At 42.4% G+C, this 18,349-nt stretch overlaps 1 protein-coding gene across 1 annotated transcript; it reads left to right on the top strand.

Moving 5' to 3' along the window:
• The first annotated feature begins 16,188 nt into the window (after nt 1-16,188).
• Nucleotides 16,189-16,887, top strand: LOC149233670 (uncharacterized). The gene is made up of 2 exons (XM_089382255.1): nt 16,189-16,237; nt 16,586-16,887. The coding sequence occupies exons 1-2, from the start codon at nt 16,189-16,191 to the stop codon at nt 16,885-16,887; spliced, it is 351 nt and encodes a 116-aa protein (XP_089238381.1).
• Nucleotides 16,888-18,349: the final 1,462 nt, after the last annotated feature.

The following is an 18,349-nucleotide window of genomic DNA, read 5'->3' as shown; positions in this document are numbered from 1 at the left end:
CATAGCCACTTGGCCGAAGATAATCCCTTATACCGACATGGTAAAATGGGTTATCAATGAAGAAAACATCTCAGACAGGGAATTCAAGATGAGAAGCCAAGGGGTCATCGGATCTTTTACTCTGGACAATTTACGGCTTATGTACCACCTACCAAAGCCACAGGTCATCTACAACAGTCAATTCATAGAAAAATTTGCTAAAGAGAACAGCGACCCAGCAGATTGTCCCCGTGCCTAGTCGAATAGCGAAGAGAAAATCAAGAAAGACAAAAAAGGTATGTACACCACTGCATCTATTTGTCCCCCTTATAGTTTTGCTACAGCTATGTTGTGTAGACTAATTGGCAGGCCTGATAGTACCAAGTTCTCCCTAGAGTGGTTGTCATTAATATACATAGTCGTTAACACAACTATTATGAATTGGGCCCAAATCTTATTAGACAATTTAGCAAAAACAATTATCGAGTATAGAAGGAGAAGAAGTATTGCTTCGAGGGTTTACCCTCCATCTTTTATGAGCGCCTATGTTATGGATGCTATTTGTTTTAGTTTAAAGTTCCCCATCATGGGATGGAAATGGACTATTCGAAATCCACTTCCCATTCACGTGTACCACAAGGTCATGTGGGATTCCTATTTTCGACCACATTTTTTTAAGATTTGACATGGAGTTATGCTCCCTATTTACAAGCGGTTGTATAATCGAGACGCTCCCAGATTTTCCCAAGAATCTGAAGTTGACATCCTCCCAGTGGCCAAATGATCCAGGGAGGAAACATTTACATATATCAAAGTTTTTAGCAGCATCACCTCCCCCCACATCCTCCCATACTATGTTCTAGATAAATTGATGGCTAGGGAGATAGCATATCAGACAGCTAGTGAGGGAGGAATGAGCCATACACTAAAAGAGTCAAAGAAGGCCATTTGGCCTGCATTCCCTCTATAGTGTGGAGAATTTGCGCTACATGACCTGGGACACGCATTCAAAGAAGCAGAGAACATGCTATCTCTGCAATTACCCAAATTCCCTAGATGATAGTATGACCCGTTTGGCACTGTCAAGAATTTCACATCTTTGGTGAAAATAAAATTATTCACCAATAAGGAGGATTTTTTTGACAATATCTTTTTGTAGAAAAACACCTTTTCAGAGGTGAAACATATGGCCCAACTACTTTTTGACCATGAAGATCTGGAAAACTCCAAATCTGATTCTAGAGCAAAGTCTCAAGAAAAATCTATTGGGGAATCATGACATTCATCACAGAATGGAAAAAGTAGGAGCATCAAGGATACGACCCAATCTACACAGAAGATAGTTTAACAAGCTTCAGCTAGCAAGAAGGTTGAAATCCCTACTACCTTTTCACAACCAATAAAACCCACGGTAATTGATTTAGAGGAAGAGTGGGATAATTTTAATAAAAGTCTTAATATAAAGGAATAGGTGCCAGAGTCGCAAACTCCTCGAAAGGAAAAAGCTCTGAAAATTACAGTCAAAGAAACTGCAAAAGAACCAGAAGTAGAGAATATCCCTATGACCCCCACCTCCGAAATGATTCTGATAAATGAAGGAATACCCCATCTAGATGTATTCTATAGCCCACAACATAAGGTCGTGGTGAAAAGGCAAAGAAATAAAAAAAAATGGACTCTATAGCTGCTACTACCCCCGAAAACGAACTAATGGATGTTCTATGGAAGGACTGACCTATTGATCCATCCACCAACTTAACTAGACTCTCACAGTTTGCAGGTGCTTATGCTACAGCAACCATAGACAAAGCAACAGAAGTCCAAATGTTTCTTAGAGAAAAGGAGAATAAAATAACGTCGCTTCAGCAACAATTATAGCAAGTCAAATCCGACCAGTAGGCAGAGATACAGTTTGCCAAGCTTCAACAAGAATTTGAACAGATGCAAATAGAACATCGAATCAGCTTAGCTGAGAAGGAAGCACAGGTGCAGGTGTTGGGCATGGAATCCCCTCACAGCGTGTTTTGGGGCTCAAAGCCTAAGTTTTGGTCAAATAATGTTCTAAGACTACATGAATTGTGGGCGCGGAGCGCGAAATGTATGTTGAGTCATAGGGTTGTCCACCCTAAGTTTTGTAATTTAATGTCGGCCTATCCATGGTCTGTGGACCATGGGATTGTATAAATAGAGCGAGGCTCTAAGTTGTAAAGAAAAATAATAGATGCATAGAGCACTGAATGGAGTCTAGATGATAGCAAGCATAGAGTAAAGGTCTAAGTGCTTTGGATCGTAGTAGTAGGAAGAGGCTCTACAGCTGAGGCCTAGTAGAGTCCACAGCTGAGTGCGTGGACCCCTGCAGCTGAGTGCACAGGGCGAAGTTGAGTCTGCAACCAAGGAAGAAGAATAATAAAGAGAAGTTTGATTCCAAATCTTGTGTATCTATTCTTGTGTTATTTCCTTCTTAATTATATTGTTTTCTTTACCGCATGCACTTATATGAATGTTGAACACTGTTAAATATAACTAGACACATACTGATAAGCTGAGTGATCGACTAATATCGGGTTAATAGTAAGGAATTGGGTCATAACATGGATCACACCTCAAGCAAGGTTGTGCGAAGGTAGCATCGCTGTTAAAATGGCAACTAGGGAAAAACTCCATGTGGGTCAGCTTATTTATGGCAGCTGATAATTTTATTGGATCCCTCTCGTCGAGAGGTGTAGGATTGATCCAAAGATCATCCGATTCTGATAAGTATTTATGGAGATATGAATTTATTTTGTTTATGTAATTATAGTCAAGCCGACCAGCTCTTATGTAGGCTCTAGAAGCCCAACCGACGTGTCTATTCATCATCCTCATTTTGGTATAAATAGATGAGGATTTGATATCATTTGCACACACTTATTCTTGAGGTGATCTCTTCTCCACGTCTGGTTTTTTGGAGAAGGAGAGAACCAAAAGAATACGCTGGCCTAAGAAGGAGCCCTAGCTGCAGCATGATGCCCTAATCTGTTGGCTATGGAAACTATATACACGTCATTCTATATGCATGGAGACTATATACGCACAGTCTATACACTGCCTGTAGCAGCCAAATCGCAGTCCTCTAACATTGTTATTGAATACATTTATACGCAGGCATAGATGGTAGTTATAGTAGAAGGGAGCCATGGTAGATGGCATCCACAGTGATAAAGTTAAAGGCTGCAGTCAAGCACGTAAGGCCGCAGTCAAGCATGGAAGGCTGCAATCACGCGTAAGGCCGCAGTCAAGCTAATCTACACTCAGCATACCTGTGATTTGAAGGTGAGGTTATCAAATGGATAGAGAAGAGAAACCTGTGGATATAGATACAGTATTGACATGCGTTTTGGGATACATACTCTCGGCATAGTCATGGCCATATCTTGATGCATTAATAATGACGCAAAATTGATCTAAGTTCTGGAGCAGAGATCTCACCTTGGGATACCTATGAATTGAAGGCACAAAACTCGGATCGATGATACAGATCTCGGATAAGAATACTGTATTGGCATAAGGTTTGAGCAATCTTTCCTTGGCAGATTGCGGGAAGCTTGATCCTTAGTTTAGGCAGGATATGGAAAAGAATTACACAGATCTTCTCTCTGAGGAGTTGAGGTTACAACAAACTGTAGCGGAGGAAAATTGGGAGCATTCTGTAATGACAGTATTGGATGCCAAGAGATTGGCTTCTCAATATTAGAAAAAAGCATAAAAATGCAATGCTGGAATGGAAACATGTGAAGGAGCCATAGAGAGAGCAGAAGCATCATTAAGAGCTGAGAAGAAGGTTACAGCACTATGGGAACAGAGGGCTCGTCAAATGGGTTGGAAAGATAAATAAATTCTGGATACCAATTTCAAAGTGGAATCTGGGAATGCATAAGAGTGGAAGACAAGCATTCAAAATAATAGGAAGAAAACATATGTGGAGAGTTGGCTTTGCTTTTTATGATATTGTGTTTTTGGATTTGCCTCTAGTAACCTCGACATTCTCTCTAAGCATAACTTTGGTCTCGACATATCTTTGATGCAGATATTCCTGTAGCAGTCTCGGTATACATTCTCGGCATAATCATAACAAGTACAGTAGTACAGGAATCTCGAATATCTCTGAAACTTCGGGGTAATTACAATCACATACAACTAGGATTCATCTGATATTCTTCAGAGGAAATTACAGTGGTTCAGGACTTCGGACAATTGTAGTGGTTCAGTACTTCGGATGAGTACAGTGGTCCTATATTTCTCGGATGGGTAACTCAGAAGTAAAGCCTCTCAATGATCCTTGTCTTGGCATAATGAACGATCTCATGAAGATCTCGGTGTAGGAAGAAAACACAGTCATGGTCTCAGTATATATGTAATGATGTTATCCAACAAAGAACACTCTGTCTTGGCATACCTTCAAATGCAGTCAAGATCTCAATTATGGTCTCGGTATAACATATACTGTCTTGACATATTTCAAGGTACAGTAATGATCTAAGCATAATTATGATCTCGATCTTAAAGGAAAAATAGTCACAAGGAGAAGACCGATGTAAAGGAGCAGCATGGAAATCGTTGTAACAACGTGTTAAATACTGTTGTTCTAAGGCATGGATAAGCATAGTGATGGACGCAGCATGGTTGGATGCAGCATGGTGAATCAGTTGAAGTATGAGTACTGAGAAGTGTGCCTTCACCTGAGTTCAGATCTGTATTCCTTGTCATCAGAACTATCTTGTCATCTTCATGATGAAATATCTCTGATGTCTGATCTCTTATTTTGGCAAGTTAAAGTGTTGACTTCAAATGTATTTGTACCATCTCTCTCTCTGCTGAACTTTGAAGATCAAAGAAGAATTGATCAAGGGTTTCCCCACACATTATGGGGTTTGTCCCTGGCTTGCGCCATATCTTGTGTCCTCTTGTCTTGGCTTGTCTTCTGCATATTATATTTATGTTCTATCTGCAATTTATAGTAATGCTGATGTGATTGCTAACTTTGAAAATTTAAATAAATTGCTCTAGCATAGAACATACCTAATCTTAACATGGTATCAGAGCTGAGGTGAAGACAATGCCCAAGCAGGAGTAAAAAAAAAAAAGTAATCACCGAAGACAGTTGGGACAAGACAAAAGGATCAATGGGTTCCTCATAATTCACCTAGGGTGAAGTTGAAGCAGAGAATGTTATTAGAATGGCGCAGCAAAACTTATGATGGCATCACTTCATTGGGAAGTTCAGATCTAAGGATAGGAAGGAAAGGTAGATGTGTTGGTTCGGCCCTTATGCGAAGGAGTGCCTGAATGACAGAGATGCGGGTCATCAAAGACAATGGTTGACTCTTCCACGAAAGCAAGGAACCCCAAAATCTCTTTTATGTACCTGATTGAACCTGATGTCCATCTCGGAAATGGAAGTCAAAGGTTACAAGGTGGCACTTATCGATGGAAAGGTACGTGTTTGAAAATAGATTTTTTAAATATGTTTTTAAGTTCAGGGTTGTATCAAGTTGCAGGAAGTCCACTGGGGACCATGTCCATTGACTCAGCTCTAGAGGTCTATGAGTCAAATGGTGACTAGGATGCCTGAATTCAAAAGGAAGCATGAAGGTACATGTCTGAAATGTACCAAAGGAAAATATTATAAGGGTACCATTCCCCTCATGCAGTAGGTTCACAGGTTTGGAACAACCTGAGGAATCTGAGAATCATGATCAAGGAATCTCATGTATACAGGTGGAAGAAATCCCTCTATGGCTTGAAGAAAAACACCTCAGGCATAATATGAGAGGATTGATAGCTGTCTAATTCCGCTAAGATTCACTAGGAGTGAAACCGATCCAAACCTTTACTCGAAGGTTGTGGATGATAAACCTCTCGTACCGGCACCTATGTCTGACAGGTGCAGACCCTCTCATTTATAGGAGACAGAGGGAGTTGGATTCTGAATGTGGGAAGATAAGATGCAAGCTTGTGACTACCTCGAGGATCTTAACTTTCAGAAGTTATATGGTAATGATGTTGGACCAGATTTGGGAAATGCTCATTCGCATTGATGTTCTTGGAGAACCTCCGTTCGAACATATGTGCTGCAGTTAGCATGGTGAGCTCATATTTGGTTGAGCCTCACTGGATTGGTACCAAGAATCTTCTGAGATATCTTCAGGGCACAATCTGTCATGGATTGAGATACACTGCCAGAAATATGAAACCACATGATTATGAAGGGTGGGTAGGCAGTGTGGAGGATCACTAGAGCACTTCACAGTGTTGTTTCTCTTTGGAATCTGCCTCGTTATCTTGGATGAGCAGGAAGTAGAAGTCGGTGACTCTGAGCACCACCAAGGCAGAATACATTGCTGATAGTATGGCCTTCTGTGAGGCGGTCTGGTTCTGAAGCTCTTCAGTGAGCTGTTTGTACACATGATGAATACCACTGTGATTCTCTGTGACAACCAGAGATGGGATTCGATTATTGAGGAATCCCGTATTTGACAATTGCTCCAGCAGATAGACATCGAATACTGCCTTATCTATGGTAAGTCAATGATTAAGGAGGCTCCATCGCATTAAGATGATGTTCAGGTTAGAGCCCCGTGGAAAGACCAAATTTGTGATTTTCCCGAATGACTTGGAGTCATCGAGAGACCTTTGTAAAAGGGTCTTGCATACATTGAGCTCTGGGAGCTTTGGGGGGCTTGCAGTTCTATTGGAGCAACATCCGACCACAGGGTGACTCACCCTCCCCTGGTGGTGCGTGCTGGAACAAGATGATTCGCTCTCTTGTGGGACAAGATGATTCACTCTCTTGTGTAGCAGGATGATTAGTTCTCCTGTGAGGCCTGGATTGATGTGTTCTCCATGGCGATTGTAGCAGGATTGATGTGTTCTCCTGTGAGGCCTAGATTGATGTGTTCTCCATGGCGATTGTAGCAGGATTGATGTGTTCTCCTGTGAGGACAGTGTTGTGGGGAAAAATGCCTATGCAGGACGATCCTATCCACCTAAGGTGTGACAGTGCCTTAGCAACAAACAGATACAGCTATTATGGTTTCTTCCTTTATGAAATGTGAAAGAGGGGAGATCGATAGACTTACCGTTGTCTTCCATTTGTCCCTCGATCTAGATCCTCTTCTCTTTGGGTGTTCACAGCTACTTGCCTCCTCGCTTGCTCAAGAGAACAGCTACTTGATTTCCACGAGATCACAAGAGAACAGCTACCTGTGACAAGAGAACAGCTACTTGCGACAAGAGAAGAACACAACACAAAGGCAAATATTCATATTCATAAATGATTTAGGATTAGAAGTAAATCAAATACACTAATGCAATCATACAAATACACCAGCATATAGGAAAGAACCAAGATAGCTTTATTGATTGATAACAAGGTTCAGGAAGATATACAACCCAGAGGGCTCCAATCCAGCATCTCCTTCCCAGCAGAATGGAATTCCTTCTTCAGCTCCCTTCAAAGCATTAAGCAGCCAATTTTTCCAGTCTCAAACCAACAGCAATTCTTTGCAATAACAAAATTCCAGCCTCCTGGATCTCATGGAGGAGAGATCCATATATAGATGTTTGGAGAGAGGATGAGTCAGCTTGAGATCTGACTAGTGTCCTCTCCCTCTATCAGTTCTTGAGTCCACTTGGAGGTTCTTGCTTCCACTTGGAGATTTGGAACCTCTTACTCATCACCAGTCGAATTCCCTGAGGCAAGTGTCATTTTGGAAGCTTCCTGGGCTCTAACACCTTGAGGAATGAGTCTGCCACATGTCCAAACTCGCTCAGCGCAGGTAGCTAGTGTTGGAGTTGACATTCAACGCAGGTATCCAGTGTAGCAGTTGACATTCAGTGCAGATGCTCAGTGGAGCAGTTGACATGATCCTGAATTGACTTGTTTTTGAGTGGTTTCAGGTGGAGAACTTCTGTGAATTGCTGTGGTTGGTTTGCCTTGTTCTTCTAGGGGTAGGAACAACATGTTTAGGGACTTTGGATCCCTTAGATTATGGACATTTCATGCTCCATGCTGTAAGGCACAAAAATGTCTATAACAGTTGCCCCATAAAGTATGAAGCCGTTTATCGGGTGAAATGCTTTATCCAGGAGGGTCCGAAGTTCATCCATCTTCTAGGAGGAGACCTGTAATAAGATACAATACAATACATTATGATTCATACTGCTTTCATGATCTAGCTGAGGCGGGCATTCCCATGCTCAGCTTTATAAATTCATTTTTTTACATAGAACAGACGATCGTCTGATGGTAGACTAATAATTTTTGCGAAATTATCATCCTTTGAGTAGGATGATCATCTGCTGCAATGATGTACATGTCAAATGTCTTTATCTTTCCTGAATATATATCGCAGCCCGGATGGATGAAACTAGATCCAGGGTCTTCAAACTCGTTCGATCTTCACTCTAAGTAGAAGTCGATCCATGTGAGAATTGCGCTGAAGTCGAACATGGAAAGACATCGCTTGATTACCGGTCAATGATGTAAACCGTTAACAAGCGCGAGAGGAATCACCGATAATGATAATGACCCTCAAGGTACTGCAGTACAATTCACGTGGTGTGAATAAAGGACTTGGCATCGAACACCACGCAAAATCTTCTGGTCGAAGGTCATTGATGTATACCTGTCGCCGGAAGTGAGAAACTTGCCATTGAGGCATGCAAGCTTCAAAGTACTGAAGGGGTTGTTCCTAGATCAACTTCTTGGATAATGATCTGATGTCGACAAGAAGCGATCCGTCAAAGGAGGGCCTTAATGAATCCCACATCAGTGACACAGAACGGAGCTAATGATTTTAATGGAGGTGAAAACGATCTGTGACATATGATTCAGGGTGGCGGTCATGAATGGATGAAGGATAATGTATGGCAGTGGATGGCACCCGGTTGACTCTTTCTGAATGACTTCTCTTGAACATATGGCGACACTGATGCGATGGATCGGTAGCATTACCCCAAATATGGATGGTATGGCAAGACCATGGTGATGTGACCGGTGAATGAAACAACCCAACCCGATTGTGGTACGGAGGAAAAGTGTCATGTTCAAGAGCGACCTGCTACCATCAAAGTTTTCTTGATTTTCTCCCAATTTTTCCCCAGTCATTGCTGACCAATACCTCTTTATTTTTGTCAAGCTTGAGGAGGATAACATATGCTTGTTCTATAACCTGCCCTTCGGGCAAGCCCATCTCTATGTTTTAACGAGCCTAGCGATAGTGAAACTCGTTCTCGTCTAAAGACAAGTTTGTCGCTATTTAGTGGTTTAACGAGTCTAACGACAAGGATAACTCGGTCCTTTTCATTTTTAGAGAGTCTGAAAAGGTACGTAAAGTTAACTCCAAAAGTCCTTTTTCGTCATCTAATCCCTTAAGTCCGAAAAAGTATAAAACAATACAGAAGGGATGAGTTTTCGATAGTTTTAATGAGCCGAACAAAACAAGCGCTCGATCTTTTTGTGCAATATTCCCTCAGGTCCAAAAAGATTAAAATCTAGAGGAGGGATAGCACTTCCGGTCGCTTTAACGAGCTAGAAGGCCAAAACTCGGCAATCTTTTCATATTGTACGAGTCAGTTGAAAAGAGCTTAAAGAAGACTCGTCTTTTGAGGAACGAGTGATAGACAGGGATAGCAGCTGATTCCAGGTACAGGTTGGAATTTTCCAATCACGGCAGTGTCACAAGGATGGCTAGGTGAAATCACTCTTCGCAGCTGTTCCTCAAAATGGGTAAACAATCATATGGAGGTGAACGATCGGTCAAACGAAAAGTGGAGGTGGCAGGTGCAAACACGACCAAGGCTTTAATGGCTGATGATATTACATTCACAGTGGTTATTTACCGGGATAGGTTCATTTTTTAATGAGCTTGAACTCTAGGGGAAAGCTTGCTCACAATCGCTTTTCTATTTTTTAACGAGCATAAATTCTGCGTTAAAACTGCTCGATATCGCTTTTCTATTTTTTAACGAGCATAAATTCCGCGTTAAAACTGCTCGATATCGCTTTTCTATTTTTTAACGAGCATAAATTCCGCGTTAAAACTGCTCGAAAACCCAGTCATAAGATAAGAGTGTCTCATCAAGATTCTATTTTTTATGGAGCTTCATCTCACTAAGCTTTGCTCCTGATCCTTTCTTTATGCAAGTTTGGAAACGACTAATCCTACGAGTTTAAAGGGTTAGAGGTCCTAAAAATTTAAAAAATAAATAGTTGCCCCTTGCTTGCACTCTGAAAGGTTTGCATGCCCCCAGGTATAAAGTACGATTTCAAGGTTACCCCTCAATTTGCAGATAAAACATTTGTTTTACCGGGAGAGGCCTACCTCTTTCAGGTTACCCAAAGATTGTCTCGTTACTCTTTCAAACAAAACACTTCCTCGGCAATGTCTACCGAAATAGACAAGGGTGAATGACTCTGGCGCCAAACACGTAACTTTGACAAAAGAATCCTATTCTAGAACAACCCCTCTTCCAATCACGGACGGGGTACGGACTAGTCATATTCTCCCGCGGAAACCTACTCTATACCCAAAGTTTTCCTGCCGAAGCAGGCCAGGACGCATGCCCCCTGGGTTCCAGTCATATCCTCCCGGATTACTCACGCTCATCAGGAGGACGGATCGTGGGTTGAGACACTTCTTGCATGAATAGACCATTTAGGGATGGTACATGACTATTTGCGATGCGTGATCCGGGGAATTAAAGTTGGTCTACGAGCTTGACCATTCTTCCTTCATGCGGAAAACACATTACTCTAAAGAGTGAGGAGACTATAGCTCCCATGCAATATATATAGTCTCGTCCAAGGAGTAGGTTATAATCCAAGGGTCCTTGAACAACCATCATGTTCATTTGAACGGTCTTCCCTTTCAATGTTATGGGCACATTGGGGAGGATCCCTAAAGGTCGACTGGTTCCTTTACCAAAGCCCGATAGACTTCTCATCTCAGGCAAAAGTGCTGGCGAACCAAGCGCTTTCCAAGCAATAGAGGAAAGGATACTCATAGATGCCCCCTCATCAATGATAGTGCCAGCCATTACCATTCTGTATATTTGACAAATAATTCTGAATGGTATACTGGCTGGCAACCGGGGTCTGCCTAGTTGGTTCCAGTCAAAGGACACAACTAGGTTGCTTGGTGGTGGGACCGAATATACGGTCGGATAACGCTCTGACGAACTTCCTTCCTGTGATAAAGGAATGGTGGCATTGCCCCCTTGATCATCAAAGTCAGTGCTGATGAAGAGAATCTGGATGGTGTCGACTTTATTCTCCTCTGTGATGGTGTCATTCGAAGATAGAGCCTCTGAAGGCAAAACCGGGTCAACTGCCGTATCAACCTTTAGACTTTCGTCAGGTATGGATTCAGACGGTTCATCTTCGATGACAGGTGCTTCGGCTGACCACCTGGGCGGGTCAGCCGGGTTCTCAACTAGTGAGGGACTTGGCAGGAGTCTTTGATATCCAGGAGGGAGATGCGCTCGTAAAATCGGGCGATCTTCCAGAACCCTTTTTGCCTCGTCTAAGAAGGGACAACGGTGGATGGCGTGATCGCCTTCACACAGTCTGCAGGGAAATTTAGCTTTCCTGCTCTGTCCTGGGGCTTCACTCCCACTAGTTGACGGTGAGCAGTCGACATGGCTATCAGAGTTTGATGCTACCGAATTGTGCAAACGGGGGGACCAGTCTCTTAGTATCCGGGGGATACAGGGACAATCTCTATGGAAGTGGTCTCCCTGGCATATGACGCATGGCGATTTAGACCTTACGAGTGCTGTGTGTGGATTTTTGTTAGATGATACTTGTTTGCCCCCAGTCGCCTTAGGCTCCTTCTTCTTCTTTTCTTTCTTCTTCTTCTCCTTCTTCTCCTTAGGAACCCGGTTTTTTGTTCGACCAGTTCCGTCCAACGAAGAGGAAGGAGGGGAGGAAGATGAAGTGGAAGGTTGGGAGGCAACTCTTGTCTGATCTAACTGTTGACTCGACTGTTCAGGAATGGTGGTATTCTGAACGACATTGGTTGAAAAGAGCCAGACTGGTAGGCCAATTGTCAGTCCTGGAAGCGACAATGTGGCCATGTGGGGCGCACCAACATCTCCCCAAGAGGAGAAGGGACTAGGATTTCCACCAAGAGGAATTCCTTGGTTGGTGTGCTCCATCCTTTCAACCTAAAGATCAACGCCGGAATTAAAGGGTGATTGTTCCGTTTAAAATAAATTGTTAACGACGCTTTAGACACAACTTGCTTTTTCAGTTTTAAAGAGTCGAGAAAAAGCTAAAGATGACTCTAGTCTCCTTCGATGTTTTAACGAGCCCGAAGTGACAAATGCTCGGATGGACTTTTTCTGTTATAGAGTCTGAAAAAGGCCAAAAGAAACTACTCTGGAGATCTAGGCAGAGGGTGTGCCAAAATTTTCGCAAAACCGCAGAATACTTTTTAGGGTACGGGCGGTCAATCTTCGTGAATGCTGTGTTCACTGCATTGCGATCAGTAGGGCGGCCGACACATTTTCCTAAGGATAAAGGATATATGCCTATAGGGGTCTCCCAATATATACGCGACGGTACGTGGGAGCACAATCTGTACTAGCGCTATCGTCCCTCAGGAGGAATCACCCACCTTCCACGAGATCGACAGTCACTAGGCTTAACGACGCCGGAACACGTCTCTAGCCTAGACCTCTATGTTGTGCGTTATGTTACAAAGCGTTGTTAGGTTCATTCAGTTTATTTTAGGTTGATCTTTTTAAAGTTTGCCTTTCAAGGATCACCACGAGATGTATGATACAAATTCCTAAATGCAGTCTAAAGATGATAAGCAAGCTTTATTATCTTTTCAACTTTGAAAATCCTAGCTACTAAGGGAAAAGAAAGATACTATCTTTTCTCAAAGAGCAATCAGCACACTCTAATGAACTTTTCCTAAACACAACATGCAAACTATCAAATGCAAAATGCACAATGCAGGTGTTTGTTTTCCGCTTTCTTAGTATTAATGCCTACAAAGAAAGCTTTTTGTACAACTTTGAATTTGCTTTTAAAATGATCAATACAAACAAGTTCGCTTTTTCGAAATCAGAGAACATAGAAGAGATTACAACACTTAACGATTTTCGAAATAAAGACTTGTTTTGACACTTCAAAAGAGACAAATTCAAACCAATAAGCAAAAGTAAACCTATAATCAATCTGCAAACAGCCAATGAACTCTCTTCTAAGATCACAATCAATCAGATCTGAATCAAAGGCTACAGGATGACTACTTTACTCATGCAAAGGAAAACTGTAAATGACGCCACAAACACATAAAAACATTCACAGTCTTTTTGCACAAAAGGAGGCGGAATCTAAGCAAAGAAAAGGAGTTATCTGACTGGTACCTATGCTGGTTAAAGGCTGCAAAAACAGAGATCAAAACAGGGCAACAGACATCAGAGAACCCCAGCTGCACAAGGCTAAACTGGTTCAGCGCAAGTCCAACACTGTGGAGTTGACATTCAGCGTAGGTAGCCTTCACGGGACCTGCGTTGAAATGCAGACTGCCTTCACAGTGTCTGCGCTAAAAGAGAAACTCTCGTTTCCCTTGGGTTCTGGGTCATAAAATGCTCAAAAATCAACTGTTTCAGGCCAAATTAGAAACACAAGCAAAGTATAATCAAAGGGATGCTTTGAGAGGGTACTAAAGACTATCACAAAGGATCATCAAGTCATTTGTGAGTCCATTGTTCAGATCATAGACAGAATCCAGTGAAGGATCAAGGCAGCAACAGTCTACTTTGCAGAAGCAGTTCGATTGTTGATGTTGAGTCTATGAAGCAAACAATGATGTAAACACAAATAAAATGACTAAAACAGATCTCCCCAGTGGAGTCGCCAATTTGTTGTGGGGAAAAATGCCTATGCAGGACGATCCTATCCACCTAAGGTGTGACAGTGCCTTAGCAACAAGCAGATACAGCTATTATGGTTTCTTCCTTTATGAAATGTGAAAGAGGGGAGATCGATAGACTTACCGTTGTCTTCCGTTTGTCCCTCGATCTAGATCCTCTTCTCTTTGGGTGTTCACAACTACTTGCCTCCTCGCTTGCTCAAGAGAACAGCTACTTGATTTCCACGAGATCAAAAGAGAATAGCTACCTATGACAAGAGAACAGCTACTTGCGACAAGAGAAGAACACAACACAAAGGCAAATATTCATATTCATAAATGATTCAGGATTATAAGTAAATCAAATACACTAATGCAATCATACAAATACACCAGCATATAGGAAAGAACCAAGATAGCTTTATTGATTGATAACAAGGTTCAGGAAGAGATACAACCCAGAGGGCTCCAATCCAGCATCTCCTTCCCAGCAGAATGGAATTCCTTCTTCAGCTCCCTTCAAAGCATTAAGCACCCAATGTTTCCAGTCTCAAACCAACAGCAATTCTTTGCAATAACAAAATTCCAGCCTCCTGGATCTCATGGAGGAGAGATCCATATATAGATGTTTGGAGAGAGGATGAGTCAGCCTGAGATCTGACTAGTGTCCTCTCCCTCTATCAGTTCTTGAGTCCACTTGGAGGTTCTTGCTTCCACTTGGAGATTTGGAACCTCTTACTCATCACCAGTCGAATTCCCTGAGGCAAGTGTCATTTTGGAAGCTTCCTGGGCTCTGACACCTTGAGGAATGATTCTGCCACATGTCCAAACTCGCTCAGCGCAGGTAGCTAGTGTTGGAGTTGACATTCAATGTGGGTAGCCAGTGTAGCAGTTGACATTCAGCGCAGATGCTCAGTGGAGCAGTTGACATGATCCTGAATTGACTTGTTTTTGAGTGGTTTCAGGTGGAGAACTTCTGTGAATCGCTGTGGTTGGTTTGCCTTGTTCTTCTAGGGGTAGGAACAACATGTTTAGGGACTTTGGATCCCTTAGATTATGGACATTTCATGCTCCATGCTGTAAGGCACAAAAATGTCTATAACAGACAGGATTGATTAAATTCTCCTGTCGAGGCATCCTACCCATGCAGTCTGGGACTCATGGGAAGTACCTCTCATCTGATTAATGAGCAGGGAAATGAAGTTATGGACCATAGTAGTACCGATGGACGCATCGTTGTATCTATCATACTCCCTACGCTAGGATGTACTCTATTGATCTGGGATCAATGATACTGGTCTGGGACCAGTGGTAGGAGTTGTACATACTATGATGCTGACTTCGGGTCGGCTGAGACTAGTCTGGGACCGGTGGTACATACTCCGAGACTGACTTTGTGTCAGTGCAGGACTGGTCTGGGACCAGTGAGAGTCATACCTACTATGATGCTGACTTTGGGTCAGTTGAGACTGGTCTGGGACCAGTGTTACGCACTCTGAGTCTGACTTTGGTTCAGTGGAGAATGGTATGAGACATTCTCGATCAATTCTTCTTCTTCTTCATAGTTCAGCAGAGCAGAGCGGAGCCAGCAGAGCTGAGCAAAGCAGAGCAGAGCTAGCAAAGCCAGCAGAGCTGAGTAGAGTAGACCAAAGCCAGCAGAGATGAGCAAAGATGGGCAGAGCAGTACAGGGCACTGATGGCAGAGATAGTATAGTCGGACATATGGATCAGCAGATGGAGTTTCCCTAGTTGAGAGGGAGTGTTAAATTGGCAACTAGGGAAAAACTCCATGTGGGTCAGCTTATTTATGGCAGCTGAGAATTTTATTGGATCCCTCTCATCGAGAGGTGTAGGATTGATCCAAATATCATCCGATTCCGATAAGTATTTATGGAGATATGAATTTATTTTGTTTATGTAATTATAGTCAAGCCGACCAGCTCTTATGTAGGCTCTAGAAGCCCAACCGGCGTGTCTATTCATCATCCTCATTTTGGTATAAATAGATGAGGATTTGATATCATTTGCACACACGTATTCTTGAGGTGATCTCCTCTCCACGTCTGGGTTTTTGGAGAAGGAGAGAACCAAAAGAATACGCTGGCCCAAGAAGGAGCCCTAGCTGCAGTACGATGCCCTAATCTGTTGGCTATGGAAACTATATACACGTCATTATAGACGGATGGAGACTATATACGCACAGTCTATACACTGCCTGTAGCAGCCAAATCGCAGTCCTCTAACATTGTTATTGAATACATTTATACGCAGGCATAGATGGTAGTCGTAGTAGAAGGGAGCCATGGTAGATGGAATCCGCAGTGATAAAGTTAAAGGTTGCAGTCAAGCACGTAAGGCCACAGTCAAGCATGGAAGGCTGCAATCATGCGTAAGGCCGCAGTCAAGCTAATCTACACTCGGCATACCTGTGATTTAAAGGTGATTTTATCAAATGGATAGAGCAGAGAAACCTGTGGATATAGATACAGTATTGACATGCGTTTTGGGATAGATACTCTCGACATAGTCATGGCCAGATCTTGATGCATTAATAATGACGCAAAATTGATCTAAGTTCTGGAGCAGAGATCTCACCTTGGGATACCTATGAATTGAAGGCACAAAACTCATATCGATGAGACAGATCTTGGATAAGAATACTGTATTGGCATAAGGTTTGAGCAATCTTTCCTTGGCAGATTGCGGGAAGCTTGATCCTCAGTTTAGGCAGGATATGGAAAAGAATTACACAGATCTTCTCTCTGAGGAGTTGAGGTTACAACAAACTGTAGCGGAGGAAAATCGGGAGCATTCTGTAATGACAGTACTGGATGCCAAGAGATTGGCTTCTCAATATCAGAAAGAAGAAGAAAAATGCAATGCTGGAATGGAAACATGCGAAGGAGCCAGAGAGAGAGCAGAAGCATCATTAAGAGCTGAGAAGAAGGTTACAGCGCTATGGGAACAGAGGGCTCGTCAAATGGGTTGGAAAGATAAATAAATTCTGGATACCAATGTCAAAGTGGAATCTGGGAATGCATAAGAGTGGAAGACAAGCATCCGAAATAATAGGAAGAAAACATATGTGGAGAGTTGGCTTTGCTTTTTATGATATTGTGTTTTTGGATTTGCCTCTAGTAACCTCGACATTCTCTCCAAGCATAACTTTGGTCTCGACATATCTTTGATGCAGATATTCCTGTAGCAGTCTCGGTATACATTCTCGGCATAATCATAACAAGTACAGTAGTACAGGAATCTCGAATATCTCTGAAACTTCGGGGTAATTACAATCACACAGAACTAGGATTCATCTGATATTCTTCAGAGGAAATTACAGTGGTTCAGGACTTCGGACAAGTGTAGTGGTTTAGTACTTCGGATGAGTACAATGGTCCTATATTTCTCGGATGGGTAACTCAGAAGTAAAGCCTCTCAATGATCCTTGTCTTGGCATAATGAACGATCTCATGAAGATCTCGATGTAGGAAGAAAACACAGTCATGGTCTCAGTATATATGTAATGATGTTATCCAACAGAGAACACTCTGTCTTGGCATACCTTCATATGCAGTCAAGATCTCAATTATGGTCTCGGTATAGCATATACTGCCTTGACATATTTCAAGGTACAGTAATGATCTAAGCATAATTATGATCTCGATCTTAAAGGAAAAATAGTCACAAGGAGAAGATCGATGTAAAGGAGAAGCATGGAAATCGCTATAACAACGTGTTAAATACTATTGTTCTAAGGCATGGATAAGCATAGTGATGGACGCAGCATGGTTGGATGCAGCATGGTGAATCAGTTGAAGTATGAGGACTGAGAAGTGTGCCTTCACCTGAGTTCAGATCTGTAGTCCTTGTCATCAGAACTATCCTGTCATCTTCATGATGAAATATCTCTGATGTCTGATCTCTTATTTTGGCAAGTCAAAGTGTTGACTTCAAATGTATTTGTACCATCTCTCTCTCTGCTGAACTTTGAAGATAAAAGAAGAATTGATCAAGGGTTTCCCCACACATTGTGGGGTTTGTCCCTGGCTTGCGCCATATCTTGTGTCCTCTTGTCTTGGCTTGTCTTCTGCATATTATATTTATGTTCTATCTGCAGTTTATAGTAATGTTGATGTGATTGCTAACTGTGAAAATTTAAATAAATTTCTCTAGCATAGAACATACCTAATATTAACAATCACAGGCTGCGAGGTACTGATAGATACGTGTAGCGATGTGCACGTAGGCTAGATCTATGGACCACTAAAAGTCATCAGACTTCTCTAGGGTGTGGAAACCTCGTTCTAGCACCCTCCCATACTACTTCGAGTGAGACTTCAGTCCACGCCCCATGGGCTGTTGCTGAAAGGGCCAGTAGTACCAGGATTTGTTTGGCTAAATCATATCCGAACCTGTGTCAGACCCCTATAAGCCAACAAATGGTTCCGTTGTCGGGACCGGGA

The sequence above is a fragment of the Pinus tabuliformis genome, chromosome J (genome assembly GCF_031772625.1).
Source record: "Pinus tabuliformis cultivar Carrire ecotype Pingquan chromosome J, CPIR1, whole genome shotgun sequence".
Taxonomy (NCBI): Eukaryota; Viridiplantae; Streptophyta; class Pinopsida; order Pinales; family Pinaceae; genus Pinus; species Pinus tabuliformis.
The sequence above is the reverse complement of the archived record's forward strand: the minus strand, read 5'-3'. Positions and strand labels throughout refer to the sequence as shown.

Coding starts and splice junctions, on each gene's coding strand:
- LOC149233670 (XM_089382255.1), top strand. CDS start 16,189: ATGGTAGATGGAATCCGCAGTGATAAAGTTAAAGGTTGCAGTCAAGCA. Junction 16,238..16,585: donor TAAAGGTTGCAGTCAAGCAC/GTAAGGCCACAG, acceptor TTTCCTTGGCAG/ATTGCGGGAAGCTTGATCCT.